Source organism: Phyllopteryx taeniolatus, chromosome 20 (genome assembly GCF_024500385.1).
Source record: "Phyllopteryx taeniolatus isolate TA_2022b chromosome 20, UOR_Ptae_1.2, whole genome shotgun sequence".
In the NCBI taxonomy this organism is placed as follows: domain Eukaryota; kingdom Metazoa; phylum Chordata; class Actinopteri; order Syngnathiformes; family Syngnathidae; genus Phyllopteryx; species Phyllopteryx taeniolatus.
Window position 1 is genome coordinate 15461616 of NC_084521.1, and position 26620 is coordinate 15488235.

General features: G+C 44.0%; 3 protein-coding genes and 1 long non-coding RNA gene across 8 annotated transcripts; 2 read left to right on the forward strand and 2 right to left on the reverse strand.

The window, feature by feature from the left end:
* The first annotated feature begins 119 nt into the window (after positions 1-119).
* Positions 120-11889, forward strand: mak (male germ cell-associated kinase). The gene is made up of 14 exons (XM_061757999.1): positions 120-1817; positions 2054-2108; positions 2246-2367; positions 3021-3103; positions 3776-3908; positions 4024-4195; positions 4516-4683; positions 4810-5055; positions 5151-5359; positions 5472-5611; positions 5688-5834; positions 10307-10426; positions 11071-11160; positions 11313-11889. Exons 1-14 carry the CDS (start codon positions 1717-1719, stop codon positions 11474-11476), a joined length of 1950 nt encoding a protein of 649 aa, XP_061613983.1. The 5' UTR covers positions 120-1716; the 3' UTR covers positions 11477-11889.
* Positions 11886-13285, reverse strand: tmem14ca (transmembrane protein 14Ca). 2 transcript variants are annotated; one of them, XM_061758011.1, is made up of 5 exons: positions 13203-13285; positions 12616-12700; positions 12424-12525; positions 12253-12340; positions 11886-12177 (listed from the first exon to the last, which is right to left on the reverse strand). In XM_061758011.1, exons 2-5 carry the CDS (start codon positions 12689-12691, stop codon positions 12120-12122), a joined length of 324 nt encoding a protein of 107 aa, XP_061613995.1. In that variant the 5' UTR covers positions 12692-12700; positions 13203-13285; the 3' UTR covers positions 11886-12119. The 2 variants fall into 2 exon arrangements, with proteins under 2 accessions (XP_061613995.1, XP_061613996.1); XM_061758012.1 differs by having other exon boundaries at positions 13097-13222.
* Positions 13286-13536: 251 nt separating this feature from the next.
* Positions 13537-15128, reverse strand: LOC133470101 (uncharacterized). 2 transcript variants are annotated; one of them, XR_009785855.1, is made up of 4 exons: positions 15002-15128; positions 14812-14878; positions 14669-14747; positions 13858-14577 (listed from the first exon to the last, which is right to left on the reverse strand). It is a non-coding gene; the product is annotated as an uncharacterized LOC133470101 (long non-coding RNA). The 2 variants fall into 2 exon arrangements; XR_009785856.1 differs by lacking the exons at positions 13858-14577; positions 14669-14747 and adding an exon at positions 13537-13850.
* A 2-nt stretch (positions 15129-15130) lies between these two features.
* tfap2a (transcription factor AP-2 alpha) lies at positions 15131-26616 on the forward strand. 3 transcript variants are annotated; one of them, XM_061758001.1, is made up of 7 exons: positions 15131-15309; positions 19461-19880; positions 20797-20848; positions 22310-22532; positions 23779-23897; positions 24946-25087; positions 26277-26616. In XM_061758001.1, the coding sequence occupies exons 1-7, from the start codon at positions 15277-15279 to the stop codon at positions 26560-26562; spliced, it is 1275 nt and encodes a 424-aa protein (XP_061613985.1). In that variant the 5' UTR covers positions 15131-15276; the 3' UTR covers positions 26563-26616. The 3 variants fall into 3 exon arrangements, with proteins under 3 accessions (XP_061613985.1, XP_061613986.1, XP_061613987.1); XM_061758002.1 differs by lacking the exon at positions 15131-15309 and adding an exon at positions 16536-16693; XM_061758003.1 differs by lacking the exon at positions 15131-15309 and adding an exon at positions 18605-18946.
* The last annotated feature ends 4 nt before the right edge of the window (positions 26617-26620 follow it).

Genomic DNA, 26620 nt, shown 5'->3' on the forward strand with positions numbered 1-26620 from the left:
ACAACATGTTTTTTTTGAAATGCCTGTAAAGCAATGCCACATAATAGCTTTAGAGGTACAATTTTTGCTACGTGTCGAAAAACAAAAGCAATAAATAATAATAAATGAAGGTATTGAGTCGTTAAACCAAAACCAAAAGACAAAATAAAATGCGTCACTGTTTGAAAACCCAGGTCCCGCAATGCATTGCGTCGTCACCCGCCAGGAATAAACAAGCGTCACTCGCGCGTCCGTTGCCATGGAGAGCACGCGCTCACGCACACGCACACGCACACGCACACGGAAAGGTGTGAGCGCAAGCGTCGCTATCAGCGGGCAGCAGACAACGAGCAGGAAACAAGGCAACGCCTGTGAGTTCCAAATATTTGCAACTTGTTGAATGACTGGCCGAGCTGTCAAACGCAAACGAATGATTCTTTATGCTCCTCTGCTGAATTTAGAAGCACAATTCTTTGGTTCAATGACTCCGGGTGGAGGTTTTTGCTTTCATCCGCAACCTATCGCACGAGAGCAAAATGTGTTTTTTAACGCTCCATTGGCAATAGTTTATTTTGCATGAAGGTTTCCAGTACAATTGACCTCGATTAGCAACCTAATGTCATGTAACGCGGGCAGATCTTAATTCCCTTGAAATCCTCCTAACGACAGGTTGCCATATGTGAGGGCGGAGTGCAGGCCAGCTGTCCACCGGCTGCACCTGGGCTCCAACATTTTAAAGGGTAGGAAAAAAGGCAACCAAAAAACCTCCAGAATTTCTCATTCACCCAATAATGTTTCTCCAGTTGCTATCGGACGCCAAGGGCGACAGTCTATTGATAGGAAACTAAATTAGTTTGACTGGTTTAGCAGCCAGTAGGAGTAATGGGGCACACTAAAGACAAAAGCAAATAATACTACGAGTTGGAGTTGGCGAAGGTGTAATCTTTCACGACGAAAAGAAATATGAATATGAGGGTAGTCGTGATTGTGTGAGTAATAAAGTCGATATCACGGATGAATCGATCCAATGCTACAGTTTGCGAATGTTTGAACGTCTCCGGAGAAAGAAGTGCACGTACTGATATTGGCCTTTTTATTGGGCTAATTTGTATTGGAAAAATGTCATCTCAGAGCCTCGTTAACAGTCGTTTCTAGAGAAAGACGGCAGCTGTTGGATTTCGACTCATCAAAACTGCGACCTGTTTCACCAAACCCTATTTGCTACTCCATGCTTTTTTGTTCTTTCTTGTCGTAGTGTTTGTCTGTTTCTCTTCCATCTTGTAAGAACTACTTCTTTCTTTCCAGCGTGGCCCCGATAGTTTGTAACGTACAATACTTTCTTAACTAAAGAAAGTTTATATGTTGGGACAAAGTAGGCTTTCTCACTTACAGCTTGCCTGATCCGCTGAGAGCCGGCAACGTCGGCTGTGCATTTCCCGAACCATTGTCACCGGGACACAGACAAGAGACGGCATTTGCTACTTTGTCAATTATATTCTGTAATATTTGATGATAAATGTATGCCTGTACAAAGCGTGTAGGCTTGCTGCGGTGACCCGTATCAAGCATCCCTCCGAGATGACTTTTGAATCACAGCGCTTTGCTCTGCCTCGTCGAAACAACTTCCCTGGAAAGGTGCAGATGAACTCTCCTGGAAGAAGAGAGGAGACGTTTCAACCCTTTGATCTACGAGCGGAGATGACTTTTGCTAAGCTGATGAAACCATTGTGAGACACGATGAACCGCTACACGACCCTGAAGCAGCTGGGTGACGGCACTTACGGCAGCGTGCTGATGGGGAGAAGCAACGAATCCGGAGAACTCGTTGCTATTAAGAGGTGAGGGTGTTGATCAATTCTGGTTAGCGCATCCGCCTCACAGTTCAGAGGCTGCGGGTTCAAATCTGGGCTGCGGCCTTCCTGTGTGGAGTACGGTCTTCTCTCCGGTTTCCTCCCACAGAAGAACATGCAGTCCGACGCACTGTCTTAGCCTGCAACCACAAAATGCTTCTTTCTGAGCACATCATTGACAGCAGAGTACAAATTGAGGTGAAAATGTTAACTTTCTTTCATAGAATGAAGAGGAAGTTTTATTCATGGGACGAATGCATGAACCTAAGAGAGGTGAAGGTAAGGATGCTTCTATATTTTATGAACGTATGCACGTTAGCTACTGAGTGTAAAACTGACGATCTGGTCGTGAGGGACCTGATTGTCAATGACTATTATTCAGAATAGACTTAGGACGACGGCTTTCTATTTGTCAGTCGCTGAAGAAGCTGAACCATGCGAATGTTGTGAAGTTGAAGGAAGTTATCAGGGAGAACGATCACCTGTACTTTGTATTTGAATACATGAAGGAGAACCTCTATCAGCTCATGAAAGACAGGTAAAGAAATCAAATATTACGCACACAGTGACGACGCAATTGCTGGGAGTACATATGGCGTAGCGAGGACGCTCCTCCCATTATCACCACACTTGACATGAAAGATTCCAAAATCAAATGTGTGATGATTGATACTAGCCTGACTCATGGGGATTCTTTTAATCTTATGTTTACAGAAGGAAATTATTCCCCGAATCAGTGATAAGAAACATAAGCTTTCAGATATTACAAGGCCTGTCATTTATTCACAAACATGGTAGGTGCGTTGGGGTCCCGTCAAGACCGGCAATTCCAAACGAGTGGCGTCGCACTGCAAGATTCCCTCTCAGGTTTGAATGTCGAATAATTGGGCAATCACAGATCCATGGAACATGGACTTTCATTGGGTACAATTCCTGATCACTTGATGGAATCTTGTAGTTTATGAAGTCACCATCGCTGCTCTGATTTACTGAACTCTTGGCTATTTCTGGTCAACTTTTTTTCCACAGTCTAGCAGCGATAAGAAAGAAAAACAATGCAACTGTACAAAAAGTACATTCAGGGTCATATTTCCACACGTTGAATTTGCATGTCCCTTTCTTGACTGTGGACTACGTTTTGTCTGATGGCTCTTGTTTTTCTTCCTCTTTCCGTCTTTGGGCCCATGTTAGAGAAAATAAGATGTTCTCAGAGAATGAACTTAGGAACATCATGTTTCAAGTGTTAGCTGGCTTGGCTTTTGTACATAAGCATGGTAAGTCTCCATTTCCTGTTCTGAAAGTAGGAATTGTCCAGTTGGATTTGTTAGAATTTGCTCAACGGCTTGACTTAGGATCCGCTGTACATACAGTGGAACATCCAAAGTTGAATGTCGCAAAAGTGGTCAAATCTGGAATTTAACCAGAAGCTTCTGGTAAAAATGGTAAAAAAAAAAATAAAAAAAAAAAGAAGAAGAGATTTGGAACAAGCTTTTTTGCAAAATTTGTTAACTCCCATTTATACTTGTTGGGCAGGTAATACTGCTCCAACTTGACCTAATACATCACCTTGGGAGTTGATTCAGGTTTGTGACAGTCTGACGGCAGTTTCAACCTGCAACCAATGAGATCAAGTCAGTTCTTCTCGTGGGAAAATTTGGTTTTGAATTTAGAAAAACTTCCACGTCAACCGCTGTCACATATTACATTTATTTTGACTTTAGAGGTTCCACTTTAGTGATTATGAAAATTGTAGTGTATTTTGAGAAATGTTAAGGCTTTGAAGCAAAAGAGAGCTGGACAAAATATCCATAAATTTACAGTGACAACATATTCATATTTTTATATTTGATCGTCAGCATCGATGTTTCACTTTTTGTCCAGGCCTCTTTTTTCATGTAGTACCTCCATAACTTTCACTCCTGCACAATCTAAAATATTGATTGCAGGTTTCTTCCACCGAGACATGAAGCCAGAAAACCTCTTGTGCACGGGCCCAGAACTGGTCAAAATAGCAGATTTTGGACTGGCTCGGGAGATCCGCTCCAAACCTCCCTATACTGATTATGTGTCGACAAGATGGTGAGAACCTCACCTTTAAAAAAAAAAAAAAAAATATATATATATACATACACACACAGTGTTGTCAATCAGTGGTCTTCTCTTGTATTGAACTGAGATTGTTTGCTCTGCCGAGGTACCGAGCGCCAGAGGTTCTGCTCAGGTCATCTACTTACAGCTCTCCTATTGACCTGTGGGCTGTGGGATGCATCATGGCAGAACTCTATACACTCAGGCCTCTTTTCCCTGGGAACAGCGAAGTGGATGAAATTTTTAAGATCTGCCAAGTCCTAGGCACGGTCAAGAAGGTGAGACACATTTGCACACTGAAATGAATCCAAAACCCAATTATGAATGGAAAACTAGAATATTAGTACTTTAAAAGTGTCATAACTTAAATCTTGGGCCATTTGGTAGTGCGGTGGTTCACAAAGCTGAAATTATGTGAAATTACGTGACTGGGCTCGATTCCTACTTAATGCTCCATTGACATTAACCCGACGACTGTGTACCAGTAAGTCAGTTAGGATAGACTCCAGCCCCTGTCGAGATCTTGAACGGGATAAGCATAGAAGAAGATGGATGAATGGACCAGAAAGCTTTTTTTTTTTATTGTCTTCTTCATTAGCTGGATTGGCCAGAGGGCTACCAACTGGCTTCAGCCATGAACTTTCGATTCCCTCAATGTGTGCCGACCCCCCTGAAGACGCTCATTCCCAATGCCAGCAGAGAGGCGATTACGCTGATGAAGGACCTGCTGCAGTGGGATCCCAAAAAAAGACCCACTGCTGTACAGGTAAACACAAGAGCATCACAAAGCACACCTTCTTCTATGAGTCAGATTACAATATGTATGGAAGAGCAGGCTTATCTGTGCCAGAAAACAATGTTGATAGAATGTTTCTTTGACCTATCTGGATAGGCCCTGCGTTACCCATACTTCCAGGTCGGACAGGTCTTGGGTCCTCGTCCTCACAGCCAAGAAGCCAAGAAGGCGCAGGCCCGACATATAATACAGAAGCAGGTCTCAGATTCTAACGTGGACCCCAAACAGTCCTCTTCGGAAGCCAAGACCTCTAAATCTCCCCAAGGCACCCATCAGCATCAACCTGTGCAGCAAATGATCCTGCCTCAAGCTGCACGTAAACCAGGTGGCATCAACCAAGTAGTGAGCCCCACTTTGAGCTTGCATTCATCTGTAGAATGATGCTTGACTTGCCTTTTGACTCTCTTGTATGCACACCAATGTATCACTGTCCTCAGAAAGAAGCATCAATGGGCAATGAAAACAAAATTGGTCTAGGCGGACCGGGCGTGGTGAAGAATGGAAGACGCCGCTGGGGCCAAACTGCAGCAACGACCCCAGAGAGCTGGGAGGATTCTGATCAGTCAGACACGGCTGCTTCTCACTTCAAGAAACCTAGTTTGGGGAACTCGGATGAGGAGAGGAACTCAAAGAAACTTCGGCCACAGTACGTGATGAAGCTCAGCCGCAGATTGTAGAGATCTCGATTTATTTGGCAAGATTCATCTGCATGAAAACTGCAATTCACATTTTCATCTATTCACATTGTCATCATGCAGGGCCACGGAGCATAAACCTCTGTATTCCTTCAGGACTATAACGAAACTACCGAACAATGTTCAGGTTGGTCCAGTGGACCCCAATCTCCCAGGATCTGCAGCACGCCAGCATTATCTCAGCCACTCGAGATACCTGCCTGGTAGGACTGCTTGACTCCGAATCAATCTACAGCCTAATGTGCCAAGTTGCTCGATTGTGGATGTCTGTTTTTCAAGGTTTGATCGGCAAGACTCGGGCAACGTCAGGAGAAAAGGTCTTGAGTGGTATGACGTTACGGGACTTGTGGGAGAACTCCTCGTACGCTGTAAACAAGCCACTTGTTCCCATTGGAGCGGCATTATCTGTCAACAGAGCCAACTCGGGTAAGAAGTCATCATGATATAAATGAAGACATTGTTCATCGGGGGCTGCTGGATGTGTGCTGTCCAAGGGTCCTCAGTTTCGGACCGAACAAAATGACTTTACTTAGATTGGACAACAGTTATTGGGCTATACTTCTTAATAATCGAATTGAATTGTGTCATTCAGCACGGCTCTGGGGTCCTGTCACTTTGGGACCCACCACTTAGCCTCATCATCACTTTTCTCCCTCCTCCAGCAAGACCACTGTTTGTTCTTGTTCTTTTTTAACCTGTCCTACTCGGCTGTTAGGTAAAGCAGAACAGAGAATCTGTAACCCTTTTATGCCGGAAAACTAGAATATTAGTACTTTAAAAAAGTGTCATAACTTAATAGTTTTACTATGCAACAATGGAGTTTTTTAATACTGCCACTATGTTGTTGTTGTTGTTTTTTTATTTTTATGATGGATATTTATTGAAATTTTCAGTTGTACAGAACAAGGTTTCAAAGGGGAGTGGCAGAAAGAAAATGAACTAGCTATAAGAAAGATAAGCAAAATAAATCATGACATGCATAATACAATGTCATTGAATTCTAGTATTGTACGGGGCAGTAGTGCTACACCCTGTGAGGGAAGAACAGGACAATATAGGACAGGGCAGTACAAGACAGGACAGGGGCAGGACAAGGATAGTGGACCTGGCCGTACAACTGGTGGGTGGTGAGGGTGGCTATGTAAATTCTAAACATCTATATAAATATATATATATAAAGTGCAAGTGAGGTTTGGTCCTAAGAGTTATTTATAGCAATTAGAAAGTGGCCCCACACCAAGCAACTGAGTCCCAGGGGTGTGTGTCTTTGGACACATGCAAGTGAATTGACATCTCGCATGCACGATAACCGTCAGAAGTGTCCTGGAATTGCTGTGCCAGCACAGCGGGGACCGAGGACGCCGCCACGCCCAGGCGAGAAGGGGGGGCCCACCCCCACTCGAGAACGGCCCAGCGCACAGGACACCACCCAAACCAAGGGACCCAGGGCGGTCCACTGGTCCCACCGAAGTGCCCATATTATTAGTGATTATATCTGGTCCCTTGGCAAAGATTAGAGATTTACCAGCTCATTCTTGCTTAATCAGTGGCTGGCTAAGTTCTGTAGTGAACAGGGACTGCTGAGGATGGATGGCAACCGCCCTAAACATAGATACAGTTGAAACCAGATGTTTGCATACAATACAATTACATAAAAAGACAGTTTATTATTCTCACAGTCTGGAATAAGTCAAATTAAACTGTTCCTGATTAGTTCGATTTGCTAAATGCCAGAATTATGACAGAAGGATTTTTAGGGCAATTTTTCATTTCTTTCTTCAAAGTCAGAAGTTTACATAGAGTAAGATTAGTATGCCTTAAAACAATTTGGGAAAACCAAGATGATTGTGTCATTTCTTTGGAAGCTTCTGATAGGGTTATTGATCAATTAATTAGATTAATTAGAGACACATCTGTGGACGTATTAGAACTAGGCACAGCTGAAACATCCCGCTTTTTTGTGTAACATCGTGGGAAAGTCAAAAGAAATCAGACAAGATCTCAGGAAGAGAATTGTGGACTTGCATAAGTCTGGTCCGGAATGTGCATATCAACCCAAGAACAAAAGAGAAAAAAAAAGCCTTGCGAAGATCTTGGCTGAAGCTAGTAAGAGTGTGTCATTATCCACAGCGAAACGAGTACTGTACCAACATGGAAGGTAGAAGCCATGACTCCAAAATGGGGTTGGGTAGAGCCAGATTATAGTTTGTAAATGCACACAGGGACAAAGACCTTCATTTTTGGAGACATGTCCTGTGGTCTGAGAAAACTAAAATGGAACTGTTTGGCCATAATGACCATTGTGATCTTTGGGTTCTTCTTTACGTCTCTCACCAAGGCTCTTCTCCCCCAATTGCTCCGTTTGGCCGGACGGCCAGCTCTAGCAAGGGTTCTGGTCGTTCGAAACGTCTTCCATTTAAGGATTATGGAGGCCACTGTGCTCTTAGGAACCTTAAGTGCACCAGAGATCTTTTTTCTAACCTTGGCCAGATCTGTGCCTTGCCACAATTCGGTCTCTTAGCTTTTCAGGCAGTTAACTTTGACCTCATGATTCTCATTTCCGCTGACATGCACTGTGAGCTGTAAGGTCTTATATAGACAGGTGTGTGGCTTTCCTAATCAAGTCAGTCAGTATAATCAAACACAGCTGGACTCCAATGAAGGTGTAGAACCATCTGCAGGATGATCAGAAGAAATGGACAGCAGCCGAGTTCAGTATATGAGTGTCACAGCAAAGGGTATCAATACTTATGGCTTTGTGATCCATCCATCCATTTTCCATCCCGAGACGTTCCCAGGCCAGCCGAATGAAAAATAAATCAGCAAATATTTCAACAATGACATTTTTTTTTCTGTCAATATGGGGTGCTGTGTGTACATTAATGAGGGCCCTCACAAAATTGCCTAATGATCTTTTACTTGCTATGGACAGTAACATGTCATCATTATTACTTGACCTTAGCGCTGCCTTTGGTACCATTCATCAGAATATACTATACTATAGGTTCACCTTAAAACATGTATCTGTTTTTAAAGCTTAGGACTTTCCTGGTTTAGAGCTTATCTCTCAGAGAGGCCACAGTGTAATTCAGGGCAACGTGACCTCTGAGTATGGTAACGTTACCTGCGGAGTTCCGCAGGGATCGGTAGCCGGCCTTTTATTGTTCTGTAGCTATATGCGGCCACTTCAAGATATGGTAAGTTAATATGACATTAGCTTTCCTCCTATGCTGACAATACTCTATTATAAATTGCCTTTGGATCTAACTATGCTTTACTCTGGAGGCGTGTCTTGTTGAGAGTCAAAAATCACGTCCATGACTTTTTGCGTCTTCACCCTCAGAAAACTGAGATGCTAGTTAATGGTCCAGCCAGACACAGGCATCTGTTTAAGGACATCACGATGAGTTTTGATAAAAGTACGATTACCCAGTGACACCGCAAAAAAATATGGGTGTTATGTTTGACTCAACTCTTTCTCTTCAACTTATACACATCGGGAACATTACTTTAACTGTGTTTTTTCCATCTTCACAATGTTGCTGAGATACGGCCCATTCTATCCACGAGTGGTGCAGAGACCATAGTTCATGCATTTGTTACATCTCGCCTTGACTATTCTTTTGTGTTGCTTTCTGGTCTTCCCAGTGCTCGCTTGTGTTTGCGCAGCGTCTCTTAATTACAAAAAATGGTAATGATGCAGCTACCGTCACCCCAGCAGTGGCGACAGGAGACATCAGAGTAGTGTCTGTGACTTTCGAGATCTCTCCAAATGCATTTGTCATGTAGACAAGACACACAATATCGCTCCCCGCTGTGCCTGCTCCTTCCGAGGCTTGGTTACTCGATCTCCATTGTTAATTATGAGATTACGGCTGCTCGCTGTAAGACAAGTGTTCCTTAAATGGCTCCCAACTGAAATGACACTGATAACCATCTTAACCATTGGCTCTGCTCTTTGACTCTGTCACTTAAAACGCTGAAGGACATCAATCACTTGCCCTCTGTCTGGGTTCGAGGTGGCTGTTGCATATGCATTCCGCAAATATTCGCCCACATTATTTGTTTCAATGCACCTACGAGCGAATGCATTTATTAGGAGAGCATTTGAATTTTCGTTCTCTACAAAGTTGTGTGTGAATTGAAAGAAATGCTGTTGTTGTGCCAAAATTAGCTTTCCTTTATTTCCCTCGTGGAATTAATGCGGCATTCCTCTCTCTCTATGTTGGTTTAATGTTACGACAAAATGGAGTACACTTTGCTCACACGCTACGATTAAAAACTCCTTACTAAAATGCCTTAGAATTTTACATGTGTTTAATTTACTTGATCAAAATTGGACCTGGGTGAGATGAACCCCCTATGAGGAGTTTGTTAAAGTAAGACCTGGAGAGAAGGTGAAAATCTCACAATTTTGGGTGTGTCTCGTCATTTTTTCCAATGCTGGGAATTTCAGGGAAGTAGTTCAAGTTAAAGTTCGATGGGCTGCACTTTAACTTTTTTGTCTGTCTGCTGTAACCTGTTCAAATTTGGAACTGACTGGAATATTTGCCAAGGAGCAGTTCATCTCGATCACCGGAAATTGTTGCTTCAGAGAAAAACGTACGTTTTCAGGCATTGCTTATTTGACTGCATGTTGGTGCGATCACGATGCCCACAGAATTGATTTGCCGCCTATGAAAGTGGTGTCGGGCCTACGTTTGCTTCTGTGGAAGTGTAGAGCAGTTCCAAAATGAGTTGCGGTAAACCAGACTGAACTGTGTAAAACTCAAAGCATACCTTAACTACCTCGAGCATGTTGGATCGGATATTCTACCGAATCTTTTTGGGTTCTTGCGTACGCTTCGTGTAGCAGGGTTGTTTCTCCAGCTCACCTCTTTTTCTTGCTTTCTTTTCAGGGAATTTTGTGAGCACCAAGTATAACCTGTCCAAGGGCTACATCCCTTCACTACAAAAGAAAGAGGTGGGCTCCGTGGGACAGAGGATCCAGCTCGCTCCTTTAGCCGCCCATCACAGAAGTAAACACTCCTTTTCGGGTGTTTCTACCCAACAGACGAAAGCTTGGTTGTGGCCTGATAATGACTGATCATTGCAGAAAATACCTTCCCTGCTCTGTCTAGTTTCAAACTTTCTGTTTCCGAGCACGTGCATGCAGATTTGAACTTACTTCAGTGGCAGTTCTGCCACGAATAACTCCCTGAGCAGGCAGCCGCTCTGATGACAATTACAAAATGATTCCTATATTTACTCAGCGCTGACATTGCAACAATGCCCAAAATACATATTTTGATTCAAGCGTTCGATTTAGTGTATTTGAAAATAGACTTTACCGCGCTACCGAGTCTTCTGCTTCGATATTTTCACACAGCGGCCATATGCCGTATTCCGACAAGTGTTATGACACAGTGCCACAAGTGTCATGGTGTTTCGGCCAATCCGAAATTGTGGAGAAGTGTAAGAGTCCTTGTGTCAGCCAATCACAAGTCACTTTACGTACAGTACATGTCAAGCGCCGCTCATATTGAAAATAATGAATACCATTTTTTTTTATACTCGTGCTGCCCCTCTGAGATTTCCGCCATGGGGCAGATGCCCGTGTGCCCCGTATCAAAAACTGCCACTGACTCACTTGAACGTTTTTCTCTATCCCTCTTTCTTTCAGTCAATCCTTCCTCTTCTCCTGAAATAAAAAAAGACCAAATAACATGCTCAAAGCCCAAATGCGTCTCGTCTTTGAGTGAAACTAATGAAGGTATTGTCACCTTTCTACACAGCCGCTGCTGGGATTGAATTGGCACTAGATGTCTAGTATAGTGGGAATTTACAACGTTCATTGTGATTTCCCTTGAGTAGTACTTAGTATGTACTAATATAACAGAAGCACTGATTGGCATCTTCTTCCAGATTACGAGGGATGGAAGAGGAGGACAGGCAGAACTCAGATGGTGAAAGGGAGCAGCTACTCCGTTCTGGGGAAGACTTCCGGGAATGTCATCGCCAGACCTCCCGCCGTCCAGCCGGTCCACGGCAGGGTGGACTGGATTTCAAAGTACGGTGGAAATCGGTAGTTGGGTGCAGGAGGTGCTTTGTCTTTGAGAAGAAGTCCATTTGAAAAAGGGGGTCGAATAAGGTAGAAGTACACTCAGCAATCTAACCTCTATGAAGACTGAACATTAGATGAAGTCCGGCCCCCCTGAAAAAAACCAGTGGACCCAGTGTGGCTAGAACCGCCACTGCATACAGAGGGCCAAAATTCCTTGTCCAAGAGCGAACGGTTGCAAAAACAGCTTATCAAGTACTGTTTTTTTTTTTACAGCAATGACGTTGCCTCTGTTTTTATTCACCTTTATAACCTGCCGGCACAAGTCTGTACTCTAATGGCATATGATAGGCATCAATTTACATCATGTATTGGAATTGTTTTTGTATGTTTTAAACAAATAAATGAATAAAAGCAAACTTATAATGAGTCTGAAATATCTATATGGACTTTGGTGCTTTATTTCATTCTTTTTGTACAAAATCAGGTTTAATTACATACAAGCGAATTCACACTCCAAAGAAATGAAATTGATACTTTTGTCTACCAGGTGTATGCAATTGTTAGGTGAATTAAAAAAATAATAATATTTTTGTTTAACCAGCAGCAATTAAAGCGGACGCTTCATTTTTATGACTGCACGTGAGAGATGTGCTAAGACGGTGTCTTCATCAGGACTGCTGAGGTTTGTTTAGCAACGCCATGCTGAGTTTCCCCACCATCAGAAGACTTGGAATACAAAGAAAAGTAGGTTATATTGACAGCGGACTAATTGAATGAACTTGTCCCAATGGTGCGAGCTACCTTGCAGCGGCCATTAGGCCAGCAGGCATAAACTTCCTGGAGCCATAGAACCTTTTTCCCATGACACCTGTCAGTGCACCTGAAGTAGCTAGAAGACACCATCGGTACGTTCTAAATGCGACCTTTAAAAAGGCAAACCCATTGAATAAAAACATTCATAATAATCCTTACCTAGAGACAGCCAAATATTAGCGGGGTCACTGGATATTTGATAGGCACCGACACCCGCAAGACCACCAAAGAGAAGCCCAGCAGCCAGGGAGGGAACACTGCCTGGAAGAAGCCATAGAGGAGAGGTCATCACCTGCATGTGACAACCTGGACACGGAGCACGAGTCAAGTAGGCGCCTGACTAACGCGTACCTGCTTTCACGTAGCCGATGACTCCCCCCGATGCCACCAGGGCTGCGTATCCGTATCCCGCCCAGTCCACAGACATGTTTGACACCTGTCAGTGGCAATCCAACATACGGAACACATTTAGAAACACACACTACTTCCACATTCAAACTGCTCTTATGAATTCAAGTTGTGTGTGGCAGCCATTCGCCTCAACCAATTGGGTTTTGTGAGGAACTTTGCAAAAAAAAAAAAAAAAGCTGTTCTGAGACAGTGGTCTCATATATAATGCCAACCAATAGTAATGGAGCGCTACAATACACGAGTAATTGTACCCATACTCCAACTTTGAGAGTTCCTAACAATATAATCCAGCACTCGCAGATACGATAGGCAACTAATATCTGGTGTAAGCCTCCGACGTCATTCGCTGATGCGGCATACTGTTGCTTGATTTCGCATGAGATAAGGCCAACTGCCGCATTTGAGCAACATATTAACTCACGTGTAAAAAGCGAAACCTTTCGCGTTCACGCGAGTTAGCATTCCAACTTCACGAATAGAAAGTCAATGCAATGCTGAAATGTCGTAACATAAAACAGAAACACAACCTTGCTCTTCTGGTTTGTCCTCTGTCGCTGCCTCCGCCTTGTTTCCCCCCGGATACTAATTGTCGTTACGCAAATGCTTTGGCGAAATGTATGATGGGAAGTAGAGTTTTCATTTCCTTAGCCATTACAATTCTGCACTGTACTGTATAGAATGTTTTATTTTTTATTTTTTTTAACTTTAACAATCACATAATTCAGTCAATCCCAAGGTGAAAAATAATACATTTAATCACGTTCCAGATTGTATATATATATATATATATATATATATATATATATATATATATATATATATATATATATATATATATATATATATATATATGCCCTGCAGTGGACAGATAATGGCTGGTGATGATGATGATGATGATGATGATATGTATATATACATATATATATCATCATACACACGCACACACACTTTTTGTCAGTGCATCGTCAACCCTTCGGTGAAATGTATATAAATGATTCCCCATTTGTTTTTAAGCACAAGATGGCGCCAAAGGATCAAATTCAGTTGCGTTTTCGGTGCCACTTTCAATGCCTTTACACTTTTCTGTCGCAAGGTGGCGGTAGAACGGCACCATTTCTTCACCTTGGGGTCGCACACGTTCGCTGGAAAAGCTGCGTTCAGGAGACGGATGCAATCTACGTAAAAAAGTCAAGAGATTTGGTTATTTCAGATCTAAAAACTCATGTTTAAATGTTTTATTTTTTTTCTATTAATATATTTTCCAAAAAAAACAAATCTTCCTGACAAGTACAGTCACATCGATGTCGATGTCGATGCAAAACCAATCAACAACAACAGAAACGCAAATTTAAAAAAAATTACAATAGAAACACCTACAAATACAAAAACATTGTTTGTGCTACTGTTGTATAAATCATTTGAATATGAATAGATGCACAAAATGCTCGAGGTGCACTATCTGGCGCTTATTAAAGCTAGTTTACAGGTTTAGACGCCTCAGGCCTGGCGAATAACAAGCTGGCTGACAAACAGGCTGGATAGTCAAATGCTGCTAGTTAAGGAAATAAGATACAGCCGACACTTTTCAAACAATATTCGCCAAAGTTTTTAGCTGTTCGAATGTGCCATTTCCATTTGGAATATTAACACGATAGTGGAACGTGAGAGAAAGAAAGAAGAATGTCGAGACAAAAAAAGACGAACAGAAAATGCATGAAATAATTAAGACTAATATTGTAATAAATCATATGAAAAGCTTTGAGCACTTGCACCACGAGCGCAAGTGTGTGTGTGTGTGTGTGTGTGTGTGTGAGCGCGTGAGACCGCGTGAGCGCGCGCGTTGACGTGCGCGCGTGCACGTCTCCATGGCAGCTCATTTACGGTCGGCCCGAGGCGCTCCACCTATTAGAAATAAACAGTGGCGCAATAAATAATGACGTCACAATAGTACAGCTCCCCCCCCCCCCCCCCCCCCCGCACAAAGGCAATTTACCTTGGAGCTTTTGAACTTTAATTTTTAATTTCTTCTAACGTGACAAAAAAAAAAACGGCTGCTCGTCATCACAAATGCACTGCAAAGAAAAAATGTACAGTCATGTAGATTCCACCCCACATGATAAAACAATCACTTATTACCGCGAGTGGCTGGCGACTGTTCCAGGGGGTACACCGCCTCTCGCCCTAAGTCTCCTGCAATAGGCTCCTGCAGACCCGCAATGGAAAGAAATGATTATACAACACACATACGTAATAAATGTGTTTAGATATGTGTATGTGTCATTATGATGAATCATTGTTTAAGGGAACTCGAACTGGAAGTACACACACGACATGCAGGAGGAGTCCAACATGAATTCCCTTTTCCACGCTCACTTCTCGTCCACACCCGCCCCAATGCGCATGCGTCGCCAGGTAGCCCCGCGCCGTTTTTTTTTTTCCCAGTCTGCCTCCCGAGGCCAGGTGAGACGATCTGGTCCAGGTAGGGGGGTGGTGGGGGGGGGGCGTTTACTTTCAGACTGGAGGCTCCATGAGATAACACGACGCGGGCACTTCGACCGAAACAAAGCAGCGAGAGTTCGGAGGAGACGAAGAAGGCGAACAATGTCAATTATGGGCAAAATGGGGGAATGGCAGGTATGTGCGACTTCTGCTTTAAGGCAAGCTCGGTCGTCAGAATGTGCCAAAAGTGTCGCAAGTGTCGACTTGTTGGATGGATCATCACGGTTAGGACTGTGAAATGTCGTCTTCGGGGCTTCAAACATTATTGATAATATATTTTACTTTTTTTTGTTTCCAATTGTTTGCTTTCCTTTATAGTTGGCGTGTGTTTTAACTGAAGGACTCGAGTGGCACCTATTCTTTCATTTCGAAATGGCGATTTTGAAATGCATTTGTTACATTGTGGAATTTACCACTGTAGTTTGCAGTATTTTTTTTTATTGATTGATTGATTGATTGATTGATTTTGGGGCGTGCAGTGGTGTAAATTTCACGTCGCAATAAGACACTCACATGCATTGCTGTCATTGTCAGCCGGTTTCGTTGCTCCTCGTCTCATTAATAACAACTACTAAAGGAGGGCAGGAGGGGTGCTCCTCGACACCCCCCCCCCCCCCCCCCCCCCCCAAAAAAAAAAATGTTAATCCAGATTTAAAAGGAGAGGGGCCAACGCCTTCCAGAGAGAGACCGGCGACCTGTCTGCCCACCGAAGGCCCAACTGAGGTGCGGGCTCAGCGGCCGGCGACAGGGCCGAGCCAGGCTGCCTTCAGACTCTCATTCACATGAAACGAGACCACGTTGTTGTGTTAATGATTGACCCCCCCCCCCCCCACTAAAAAAAAAAAAAAAAAAAAAAAAAACCCTCCCAGGTACTCAATGAACCTGTAGAGCTGCCCGCAATGGCTGAAGCCTTTTTACCATAACAGTGTAAGAATAGACTCACAAGGTCTGCTGCACTCTCAATGGGATTAAAATAACAGTTTGAAAAAGAAAGGCTGACGACAAAGTGGGGTGGCTGCTATTTGCATAGACGTGCTGCTTGGACACAACTTTTCCAAACAAACCCCCCCCCCCCCCCCCCCCAAAAAAAAAAAGAAAAAAAAAAAGTTGCAAAGTGCATAGTTTATTTCATTTATTTTTTGTATACCTGCGCAATGTCCATTGGTGTCGCAGGCGAGACGTGAGCGGAAGTAGTGTGCGCGTGAATTGAAAACGCCCCCCCCCCCCCCACCGATATGCTAATGAGGCCCGCAGCGACGCGCTCGCCCTCCTCCACTTTCGCCGTTAGAGGGAGACCTCAGAGCGCGAGACGGCCAAAGCAAAAAAAAAAAAAAAAAACCCAAAAAAATAAGCGAGGGCGAAGCGAGGCAGCTCGATCAAAAGTAGTTTTGGAGCTGAGCGGGGAGCACACTTGACTGAGGGGGGGAAACAGGGCGATACCTTCACTCAATAGTCACCTCGGCATCCCATGAAAATGCTCTGGAAATTAACTGATAACATTAAATATGAAGATTGCGAGGTAAGGGGCTCCTTTGGATTCATTTCGACGTTTGACAAATTGAGCTGACTCCGCGGCATTCTTGTTCTTTTCTTATTTAAATCACATTCTTTTGACAAGTGAAAGGGGGTCATGGGCATTTTTTTTTTGGGGGGGGGGGGTGTGCTCATCAGAAATACTACTAATTGCAACAATACTTCCGCTACACTAGGAAAAAAAAACAAAAAAAAGTCGTGTACTTTATTTTGGGTTGCACACGATCTACTAAACCGAAGTCATTTGCCCCTGTTTTCCTAAAAAAAATATCCAATCATATATTTTAGTTGATCACATTTTATACAAGCTTTTCTTACAAAAATAATAATCATGATTATTATTATTATTATTATTATGAGTAGCAGTAGTCGTAGAGGTTGCAGCAGTATTTGAATACAATAGCAATAATAATAATACTTTATGTTCTACAATAACAACAACTTCCCTTTCCTAGGTCTATATCCTAAAATCAATTTCCTGTTTGAAATGCTGCACTGCATCGAATTTGAAATTCGAAATGACATTTTTGGGGGCAATATTTGAAACGGGCACCTTCATCCGCAAATGTGCATCGGTGGCGCAGGATTCAAACCAACATATGTGATTATTTCCGAGGGAAGTCGCGTCAATTGATCGCATTTGTCGCTTGTGCAACTGCAACGATCATATTGAAGTGACAATTCAAAATCAATATTTTTGGACTTGTGGTGGGCAGGTGTATGTAACACATCCCCGTTGTTGTTGAATTTGTATTTTTTATTTTTTTAGAGTGTGCAGTTTGAGTGGCGAGAGCACGCCGCCGCCGCCGCCGCCGTCGCCGCTTGCGCCGGTGTTGTATGTGTGACTAAGTGGCTGCATCGACAAAGTTAGGCAGCAATATGAGGGACTCGTTTGGGAGTGGAGAAGCCAGTTGGACGTGTTTGCCGAGCACGCTCGCCTTGACAGGACAGACAGTGGGGGGGGGGGGGGGGGGGGGGCGAAATGGGGGGGGGGGTGTAATAGAAGCTTACAACCACCTTTGCGTTCGCGTTGTGCTTGTGTTTGTAAATGTTCTACTTTAAAAAAAAAAAAAAAAAATGTGCGATTGGTCGGCAAAGGTGAGTGTGGTCGTGCGGACAAGTTGCGCCTGGTCCCGGAAGACTCGATTGTAGCTTTTTTTTTCTTTTTCTTTTTTTGTTTGTAAAAATGCTTTTTATTTTTTTGGGGGGGGAGTCCCCGGTGGATTAATTGGAGTTCCATGGAGGATGTGTCAGAGTCTGAGGTGGAAAACAAAAGGTCTGGAGGCACACATGAGCCGGCCTCAGAGGTGCACACACTTGCTTTCTTTCATTTCTTTCTTTCTTTCTTTCTTCTCGTCCACATCATTTTTTTTTTTTTTGGAGGTGGGGGGGTGTGGGGAGGTGGTGGTTTTGTTGTTTGGGCCTGGGACCCTTTTAAACCCCCTCCCCTCTCGCTTCCCTGCCCTCTCGTTCTGATTCGTCAGAGGCGAGTGAATGTCCCTCTTTTCTCTCTCTCTCTCTCTCTCTCTCTCCCTCCTTGCCCCCTCTCCTCTCTCGCTCCGCGATTAGATATTCGGATTCCTCCTTTCAATGGACGTCATTTAAGCGCAGACTTTGCGCCCCTGACTTGCGTCCTCCGCTGCACGCAGCACTTCCGACTCTTCTTTCGGGCTTCTCCCCACCCTGCGTTCATTTATGCCCGCGTGCTACTGAAGTGTTCCGACAGCGGCGGCGCGCCGTGCCCGGGCTCTGCGAGGAGTCCAAGAAGACGAAGACGCGGCTAATATGCGCTCGAGCGCGGGGACGGCGGCACCGTGATAGCAGGAAAAAAGACAAGATCAACTTTTTCTTTTTTTTTTTTTTTTTTTTTCTTTTTTTTTTTGAGGGGGGGGGAGTGGGTGGGGGTGGCGGGAGGTTTCCCAACCTTAAATCCACCAACACCCTTGAATCTTTTTCTTTTTATTAGATCCAAATGAAGGGCAATGGGGATGTAAGTTATTATTTCTAATGGATTATCGCCATCTTGCTGGGGCGCAAATCTGATCTGCGGGGCCATCGCGATTTTTTTGCAAGGGACAAGAGTTGTTGTTGTTGTGTTTTTTTTTTTGTTTTTTTTTTTTTTCCCCTAGGGGGGGAATATTTTGTTTTGATTGGTAAAATCCCTTTCACGTTTTTGAACCTGTTTTTATCTATTTTTGAATTCCATCTCAAGATGTTAGTGCACAGTTTTTCCGCCATGGTAAGTTGCTGGAGCATCGGCGTGTCGCGTTTGACGGATTTGGTGCGCAAAGTAATCATTCGGTCGTTTTATGACGACTTTGTTGTGAGTAGAGAAGTGCGTCATTGGGAAAAACGCGTGGAATGTCTATTTTTGCTTTTGAGCTTTTCTGAATAAATACAGAGCGAGGAAAAAACAAAAAAGGTGCTTCATTTTCGTTTGCAAAATGCGGCAAATTGAGATCACTTCCTCGAAAATAATTCCCATCATTTGTGTTACTTTAACACGTTTTCATCCCGTGCAACCGATGTACACGTTCGAATTAAATATATTCAAAGGACTTTTAATTTAATTTTTTTGAATCCAGTGTAAAGAGTGGATGAAATGTTTGCCTTTTGTTTCGAATGTTAAAATAACAATAATAATAATAACGCGGGCCTCGCGTGAAAGAGGCCAACAAATAAAGTGCTTTATATGTATTTTTGAGATGACTCTTTGCACCCTCCCCGCCCCCCCCCCCCCCCCACCCCACCAGGACCGCCACGACGGCACCAGCAACGGGACGGCGAGGCTACCTCAGCTGGGCGGCGTGGGCCAGAGTCCCTACACGAGCGCGCCGCCGCTCTCCCACACGCCCAACTCAGACTTCCAGCCCCCGTACTTCCCCCCGCCCTACCAGCCCATCTACCCGCAGTCTCAGGACCCTTACTCGCACGTCAACGACCCCTACTCCCTCAACTCCTTGCACGCCCAGCCGCAACCGCAGCATCCGGGATGGCCCGGCCAGAGGCAAAGTCAGGAGAGCGGCCTGCTGCACCAGCATCGCGGCCTGCCCCACCAGCTGTGTCGGGACTACCGCAGGGAGGTGCTCCTACCGTCCGGCCACGGCATTGACACGGGACTGTCGGACTCTATCCAAATCCATGGAATACCTCACTCTTTAGAAGATGTCCAGGTAAGCCTCATTTCTTGACTTTTTGGGGGATTTCTTTTCTTTTTCTTTTGTAAATAAAAGGGGGAAATTGCTATCGTAATACTGCACGACAAGTTCCACCGTCATCATTAAGTTGTTAGTTTAAAAAAAATAAATAGAAATAGCAACACATTATTAAACAATCGGTGTGCGCGTGGGTTTAATTCATGCGCTTTTTTTTTTTGTTATTTATATGACAAAGTGTACGCTTTTTTTTTTTTTCTCACGACAAAACAAAAATAGTTCCACCGTTTCTGGTGACACGTGATGAAACTCTTTTTTTTTCCCCTCGACAATAACCGAGCCACATATGTGACTTTAACACATTGGAACGACGCGCGACCCACGTGCACGCGTCTGAAGTCAATTCGAGTGACATCGACGCAATTAAACCAAATGGAAACACAATGTCGCATTGTTCTGCTTCCAATCGGATTGTTCTGCTTCAAATGTGCGATTAGGTTGTTTTTTTTTCTTCCCCCTTTTAATATATATATATATATATATATATATATATATATATCATAAAAAGAAACGTGCTGCGATGACTAAAATGCGTGCTAAAACGGTCCGTAACCCCGTTTCTCCCGTCTTTAATCGGAAACAAACACCGCAAATCTTCTAATTAGTTCATAGGCCTTTAATAGGCTGCCGTCGTAATTACTATTCAATCTAGATTTGAAGTTGCGTGCGGAATCAGGTCAGGATTGTGGGGCGACACAGCTTCGTTATTTAAGTCTGACATTGTCTTGCACTATAAGACGCCTTTAAACAAAAAAAACAAAACAAAAAAAACAAAAACAAAAAAGCCTGCAGAGGCTCCGTGTCGGTGTAATTGACGCAAGTGCCTTTGTGCCTAAATGTGCTTTTTGTGTGTGTGTGTGCGTTTCTGTCACAGCCTGTTGAGGATCAAGGAATTCACATTCCCGACCAGACTGTAATTAAAAAAGGTAAGCAATTTCCTGCGAGATAGATCATGCATGTTTCTGCAAGTTTACGCACACACACACGCGCGCCCGCGCGCCCGCGCACGGCATTCTGCTCCAGAGAACTCGGCGCCGTAATGCCTGACTGCTCCTAATATGCGCTCGCCTATTTTTCATTACATGCTTTCCAAGTGCATCAAAGTGGGCTGCACCTTTTTTTCACCCCCCCGCCCCCCCCCCCCCCCTCCTCCTCGTCGTCGTCTTTCCCGCTGATGGAATTTACTGTCAGCGTTTCGCGTCACGCGCGCGCGCACGGGTTGAGCGGGGCTGGTGGGCTTGGCGGAGCCCCGGCGCTGCACGAATGGCCGCCGGATTCAGCGGCGTGGCGGCAATCGCGCTGCACGGTCCAAATGCTCAAAATGGAAGTCGGGAGCCGCGGCTGGAGCGCATCCTGCTGCGTGGAGGATGGGAGCGTGTCGCTTGTAATGGTGGCGGGGGGGGGGGGGGGGGGTTGGGGGCATGGAAAGGCAGTTTGCTATAATCGCGAGCGTTTGCAAATCTATTTTAAAGCCAATTGCCTTGGATTATGCTGCCTCTTGCGCGTGTGCGATACAGCGAGGGGGTCTTTTATTGTTAATGTCAGGACAAATTGGAGCTCACCAGCAGCCTTTTCAAATGCTTGTATTGCGTTATTATTATTATTAGTATTATTATTAGTAGTAGTAGTAGTATCAGCGTTTTGATTCCACACTCCCTATCTGCTCTCCGCAACATAGATAATTGGCCTCTTAAATGTGTAATCTCTGGAGTTCGTTTGACTCCCATTGTCTCGATTAGGCTCCCCTGAGCCATTAATGTCACAACTGATCCATCCAAAGGCGCGCACACGCAGGCCCTCTTTGTCTCCGGTTTCTGGTTACTGCGCGCGCGGAGGCCGGCGCAGCAGCAGCCACCACCGCCCTAGTTGGCTGATTTGCTGATTTATTTGGGGCTTGAAATCACACCCTTTACGTCAGTGGTGCACCGAGGGGGGGGGGGGGGCGGAAGAAAGTCCCTTGAATTGACCGATTGGAACATGTACGTTGCTTGCACATGATTACAAGGCGTTCAACTAACATATATGATTTGATTATTGTCGAGGGAAAGAGGGACAAAATGGAAAATCGTCAGTTTACCACATTTGAATCGTGCGCACCCGACGTGCATGACCAATTTCAGTTGCCCCCGCGTGTGTGTTCGGGTGGGTGATTGTGGGATTAAAAAAAAAAAAAGAGGTTTGGACGGTCATATTTATTGTTTGGAAAAAATGACAATTTGTCTTCTGGCGTGTGAAGGCTGCTGAGAGTATCGACATGTGCTGCTCTAACCTCCAATCTCATTTAGTTAAGGCTTTGCATTGCATGAAATTCACTGAGCACGACCCCCACCCCTCTAACCTCCTCCTCCACCTCCCCCCTCCCTCCCTCCCTCCCTCGGCCCTCATAGGTCCAGTGTCTTTATCCAAGAACAACATCTCCGGCATCCCCATCAACAAGGACGGCCTCTTCGGCGGGGTGGTCAACCCGAACGAGGTGTTCTGCTCGGTTCCGGGTCGCCTGTCCCTCCTCAGCTCCACGTCCAAGTACAAGGTGACGGTGGCCGAGGTGCAGAGACGCCTCTCGCCGCCCGAGTGCCTCAACGCCTCTTTGCTGGGCGGCGTGCTGAGGAGGTGAGAAAGAAAAACCAACGTGGGCCACACATCTCTCTCCCTCTCTCTCTCTCTCTCTCTTTTCTGCACCAAGAATAATTAAAATCGACCAAGCATGACACCTCGCCGCTGCATTTAAAGCAGGAGGGGTCTGTGTTAAATTCCATATTAACTTCACCCTCTCTCGCCTTCTCTCCAATGAATAGAGGCGCTTTCGAGCCGATGCTCAATAGGCCCACTGAAGGCATTACGCATGAAAACATTGCTCTCTGGTGAACTGTCGACTGAAGTGCTGCAGCCTGTTAACTGGGGCTCCGTGTATTCATTTTGCACAGTATTGCACCAGGCTTCTTAAAAAAATAAAAAAAAGAAATTATAAATATATATATATATATATATATAATTTATTATTATTATTTTTTTTATATAATTATAATATAAAATTATATATATATATATATATATATATATATATATATATATATATATATATATATTTATTTATTTTTTTGGGGGGGGGGTGTCCACAAATTGGCACATTTGAAGACCCAAATTAGAAACGACCCAAGCTTACTATCGTATCATGTGCATACTGCAAAAAAAAAAAAAAAAAAAAGATACAAATAAAAAAAGACTCCTTTTAATATACAAGCTCTTATTTTAAGAATCTTATCAAGTCAATCGATACTATTCTAAATTACTTTGGCAGATTTGGCAGACTTCTTTTAGGGACAAAATGTCTTCTTTTAATTGAAGAAAAAAAAAAAATTATTAAAGTAAGATCTTGTATCTTAAGACAAGTGTTAGTGTCAGTCAAAACTGTCTTATAAAAAGTAACGTCAGGTGTTTTCACTCGAAATAAGATAAACCGACGAGATTTGGCAGTTTCGCGGTGTCGTGCCGTGACACGTATCCATCCCATCACTAGAATGTAACAAAGCAGACATGGATTTATTTCAATTGGGAAGGGCATTATATGCATGCCCGATGATCAATAACATATTTTGGATTTGAGAAAACCCGATAAAAATCGACCCGGGACCCGTTTTCAGCCCCCGCCGCTTCGCTTGAGGACCCTTATTCCTAATGTTGTGCTCGCAGGGATTAAAACAAGTTAGCACAGTTGTTTCATTTGATTTCTTTGGAGTATTTGCATATTGCCAATTAAGAAAGAGGGGGGTCGGTGGGGGGGGGGGGGGCTGTTGACCGATTAGCCCACTCAGGAAATTCCACCGCGCCGAACGTGCGCTTTGTGTTCCTGTTCCAGGGCCAAGTCCAAGAATGGAGGGAGATCCTTGAGGGAGAAGCTGGATAAAATCGGGTTGAATCTACCTGCAGGCAGACGCAAGGCGGCCAACGTCACCCTGCTGACGTCACTAGTAGAAGGTGAGTCGAGCTGCAGCAAATCACGTTTTACAACGCGATATCAGGTGCTGGCTTTTTTTTTTTTTTTTTTTTTGCACTATGTAGCCTTCCCCTTTTTTTTTTTTCTCCTCTCTGTGTTGGAAATCAGCATATGCGCTCATGCGTGTAATGTGGAGCGACTTTGCCTTGCAAGTAATAAAGCATGAAGGGTGTGTGTGTGTGTGTGTGTGTGTGTGTGTGTGTGTGTGTGTGCGTGCGTGCGCGCGCGCGTGTGATCGGTGCTGGTAATTCTAGTGGCTTTTCTGTGGCTCTCCACCGACATGTCGACGGCTGCATGGCCTACTTTTACGCGCGGAGGGGGCGACTCGGTGTTGTCGTGTTAATTATTGGGTGCCGCTGAGCCGTCTCGCCACGTGGACGAAAAGTCAATTGATTTATTGCTCCAAACATTAATAACGTCTCGTTTGAATGGCACCTTCGTGTGTGTGTGTGTGTGTGTGTGTGTGTATGTTGAAATTTCCGCCGCATATGCGCGAAGCCTATTTGGAAAGAGGTTTATTGAAGAAATCGAGTTCGTACAAGGTCGATGCTAATCATTGTTGCACAACACAATGCCATATTCATGATTTCGTTTGTATTGTAAATGCGAATTGTGGAGGAGTGTGTGTGTGTGTGTGTGTGTGGTTGGGCAATTAGCGCACGCTTGCTTCCGGTTTGCTGCAGGAAATTCCAAGCAACGGAGTAAAAACTCGATTGAATTCGAACGGGAAATCGGAGTTCGGGGCGAAATTGGCGTTCATCGCCGCGACGGCTCACGTGACATCGCGTGTGTATTCCGAGCCAGTTATTGTTCACCTTCCGCCGTTCGAGCTTTCAATTGCATTTATTTGGCGAGGATTGTGTTTCGATCACGCGAAGTGACGCCAGTGCCGCCATTTTGGATTGCATTCGATCCCGCCAGCGTGTGAACTGCTGTGGGATTTGATGTCCCCATATTTAATAACATATATATTTTTTTTTCCTCCACCCCAACACACACTCACACACACATTTGCTTCTCTGTCGTCAGGCGAAGCGGTGCATCTCGCCAGGGATTTTGGTTACGTGTGCGAGACCGAGTTCCCCGCCAAAGCAGTAGCCGAATATGTAAACCGTCAACACTCCGACCCAAACGAACAAGTCCAAAGAAAAAATATGCTACTGGCTACAAAGTAAGTGCACTCCCCGCTTTGATTCGATCTGGAACAAACAACTGCACGTTTTATGCAGAACACTTTGTGTGTGTGTGTGTGTGTGTGTGTGTGTGTGTGTGTGGGGGCAAAGCCCTGCAAAAAAATAAATAAAATGTATGCATATATAAAACAATACATTAGATTTTAATCCATGAACACAGTTGTGATTACAAATGAATACTTTTTTTTTTTTTTTTTTTTTTTAATGAGCAGGTGCGTTTCATCTGATGATCACCTGATATTCGAGTTTGGAAAAAAAAACAAAAAAAAAAAAAGGAAAAAAAAGAAGACAACGAACGGAGCCAAATTAAAACAGACGAATGAAAAACACAGTAATCGCATAAAAAATACAGCAGGGAAATGTCGAAATGTTCCTCGTGGGTCACGTGGTCATGCATTTGCAGCCGTTTTTTTTGTGTTTTTTTTTTTTTGCATTTTATTCAAGAAACAAATCAGATGTATTTGTGTAACCAACGGGCTGTTTTTTGAAGAGTAAAATAAAAATTACAATAAAATAATAATAAAAAAAAAAAAAAACCACATTTTAAATGGCGCGTGTGCATGTCCCACGTGATATTAGCTATGAAGGAACAATATCATTTATGACACTAGTAACTAATTACGTGTATCTACGACATACTTACATGCATTTGCATACTGATAGGCCATTTTGGACACAAAAAATAAAGATTTACAAAAGTAACAACTATACGAATAATGTAACAGGTGCATGTCACTTGATGGACAGGTCACGTAATATTCGCTTTGAGGGGAAAATAAAATCCAAACATTTTGCATAGGATATATGTACATACTAGCAGGGCATTGTTTTTAGTCTACAAAGAGAGAAATTTTTTTTTTTTAAAATCACCTGATTGATGTCACGCGATATTCACTTTGAGGGGAAATAATAATAAAGACGCAATCATGTATATTTGCATACAGTCATTTTTGTGGGTGTCTACCGCGTTTTAGTCTGCAAGAGTAAAAAAAAAATAATAATTAAAAAAAAAAAATATATATATATATATATATTTAAAATGTAGCAGGTGCATGTCAAGTGACTGAAAGGTGACGTGAAAACCCCAACGAGGGAGAAATGTGCCGTTATTTCCACGAGCTGCGGAATTTGCATACTAACAGGCCCTTTGCGGTCGCGTGTCCGCAGGCAAGTGTGCAAGGAGTTCACGGACCTGCTGTCCCAGGACCGCTCGCCGCTGGGGAACTCGCGGCCGCAGCCCATCCTCGAACCGGGAATCCAGAGCTGCTTGACCCACTTCAGCCTCATCTCGCACGGCTTCGGCACGCCGGCCCTGTGCGCGGCCGTCACGGCCCTGCAGAACTATCTGACCGAAGCCATCAAAGCCATGGACAAAATGTACCTCAACAACAACCCCAACAGTCACTCAGATAACGGCACTAAAGGCGACAAAGACGAGAAGCACAGAAAGTGATACCCCCCCCCCCCCACCCCCCCCTCTTCCATCAAGGGGCCAAATCCCCGGGGGCCCT

Coding starts and splice junctions, on each gene's coding strand:
- mak (XM_061757999.1), top strand. CDS start 1,717: ATGAACCGCTACACGACCCTGAAGCAGCTGGGTGACGGCACTTACGGC. Junction 3,909..4,023: donor GATTATGTGTCGACAAGATG/GTGAGAACCTCA, acceptor TGCTCTGCCGAG/GTACCGAGCGCCAGAGGTTC. Junction 5,612..5,687: donor CCACTCGAGATACCTGCCTG/GTAGGACTGCTT, acceptor CTGTTTTTCAAG/GTTTGATCGGCAAGACTCGG.
- tmem14ca (XM_061758011.1), bottom strand. CDS start 12,691: ATGTCTGTGGACTGGGCGGGATACGGATACGCAGCCCTGGTGGCATCG. Junction 12,526..12,615: donor CATCGGCTACGTGAAAGCAG/GTACGCGTTAGT, acceptor GGCTTCTTCCAG/GCAGTGTTCCCTCCCTGGCT. Junction 12,341..12,423: donor TAATATTTGGCTGTCTCTAG/GTAAGGATTATT, acceptor GGTGTCTTCTAG/CTACTTCAGGTGCACTGACA.
- tfap2a (XM_061758002.1), top strand. CDS start 16,643: ATGAAAATGCTCTGGAAATTAACTGATAACATTAAATATGAAGATTGC. Junction 20,849..22,309: donor CCAGACTGTAATTAAAAAAG/GTAAGCAATTTC, acceptor CGGCCCTCATAG/GTCCAGTGTCTTTATCCAAG. Junction 23,898..24,945: donor GCTGACGTCACTAGTAGAAG/GTGAGTCGAGCT, acceptor CTCTGTCGTCAG/GCGAAGCGGTGCATCTCGCC.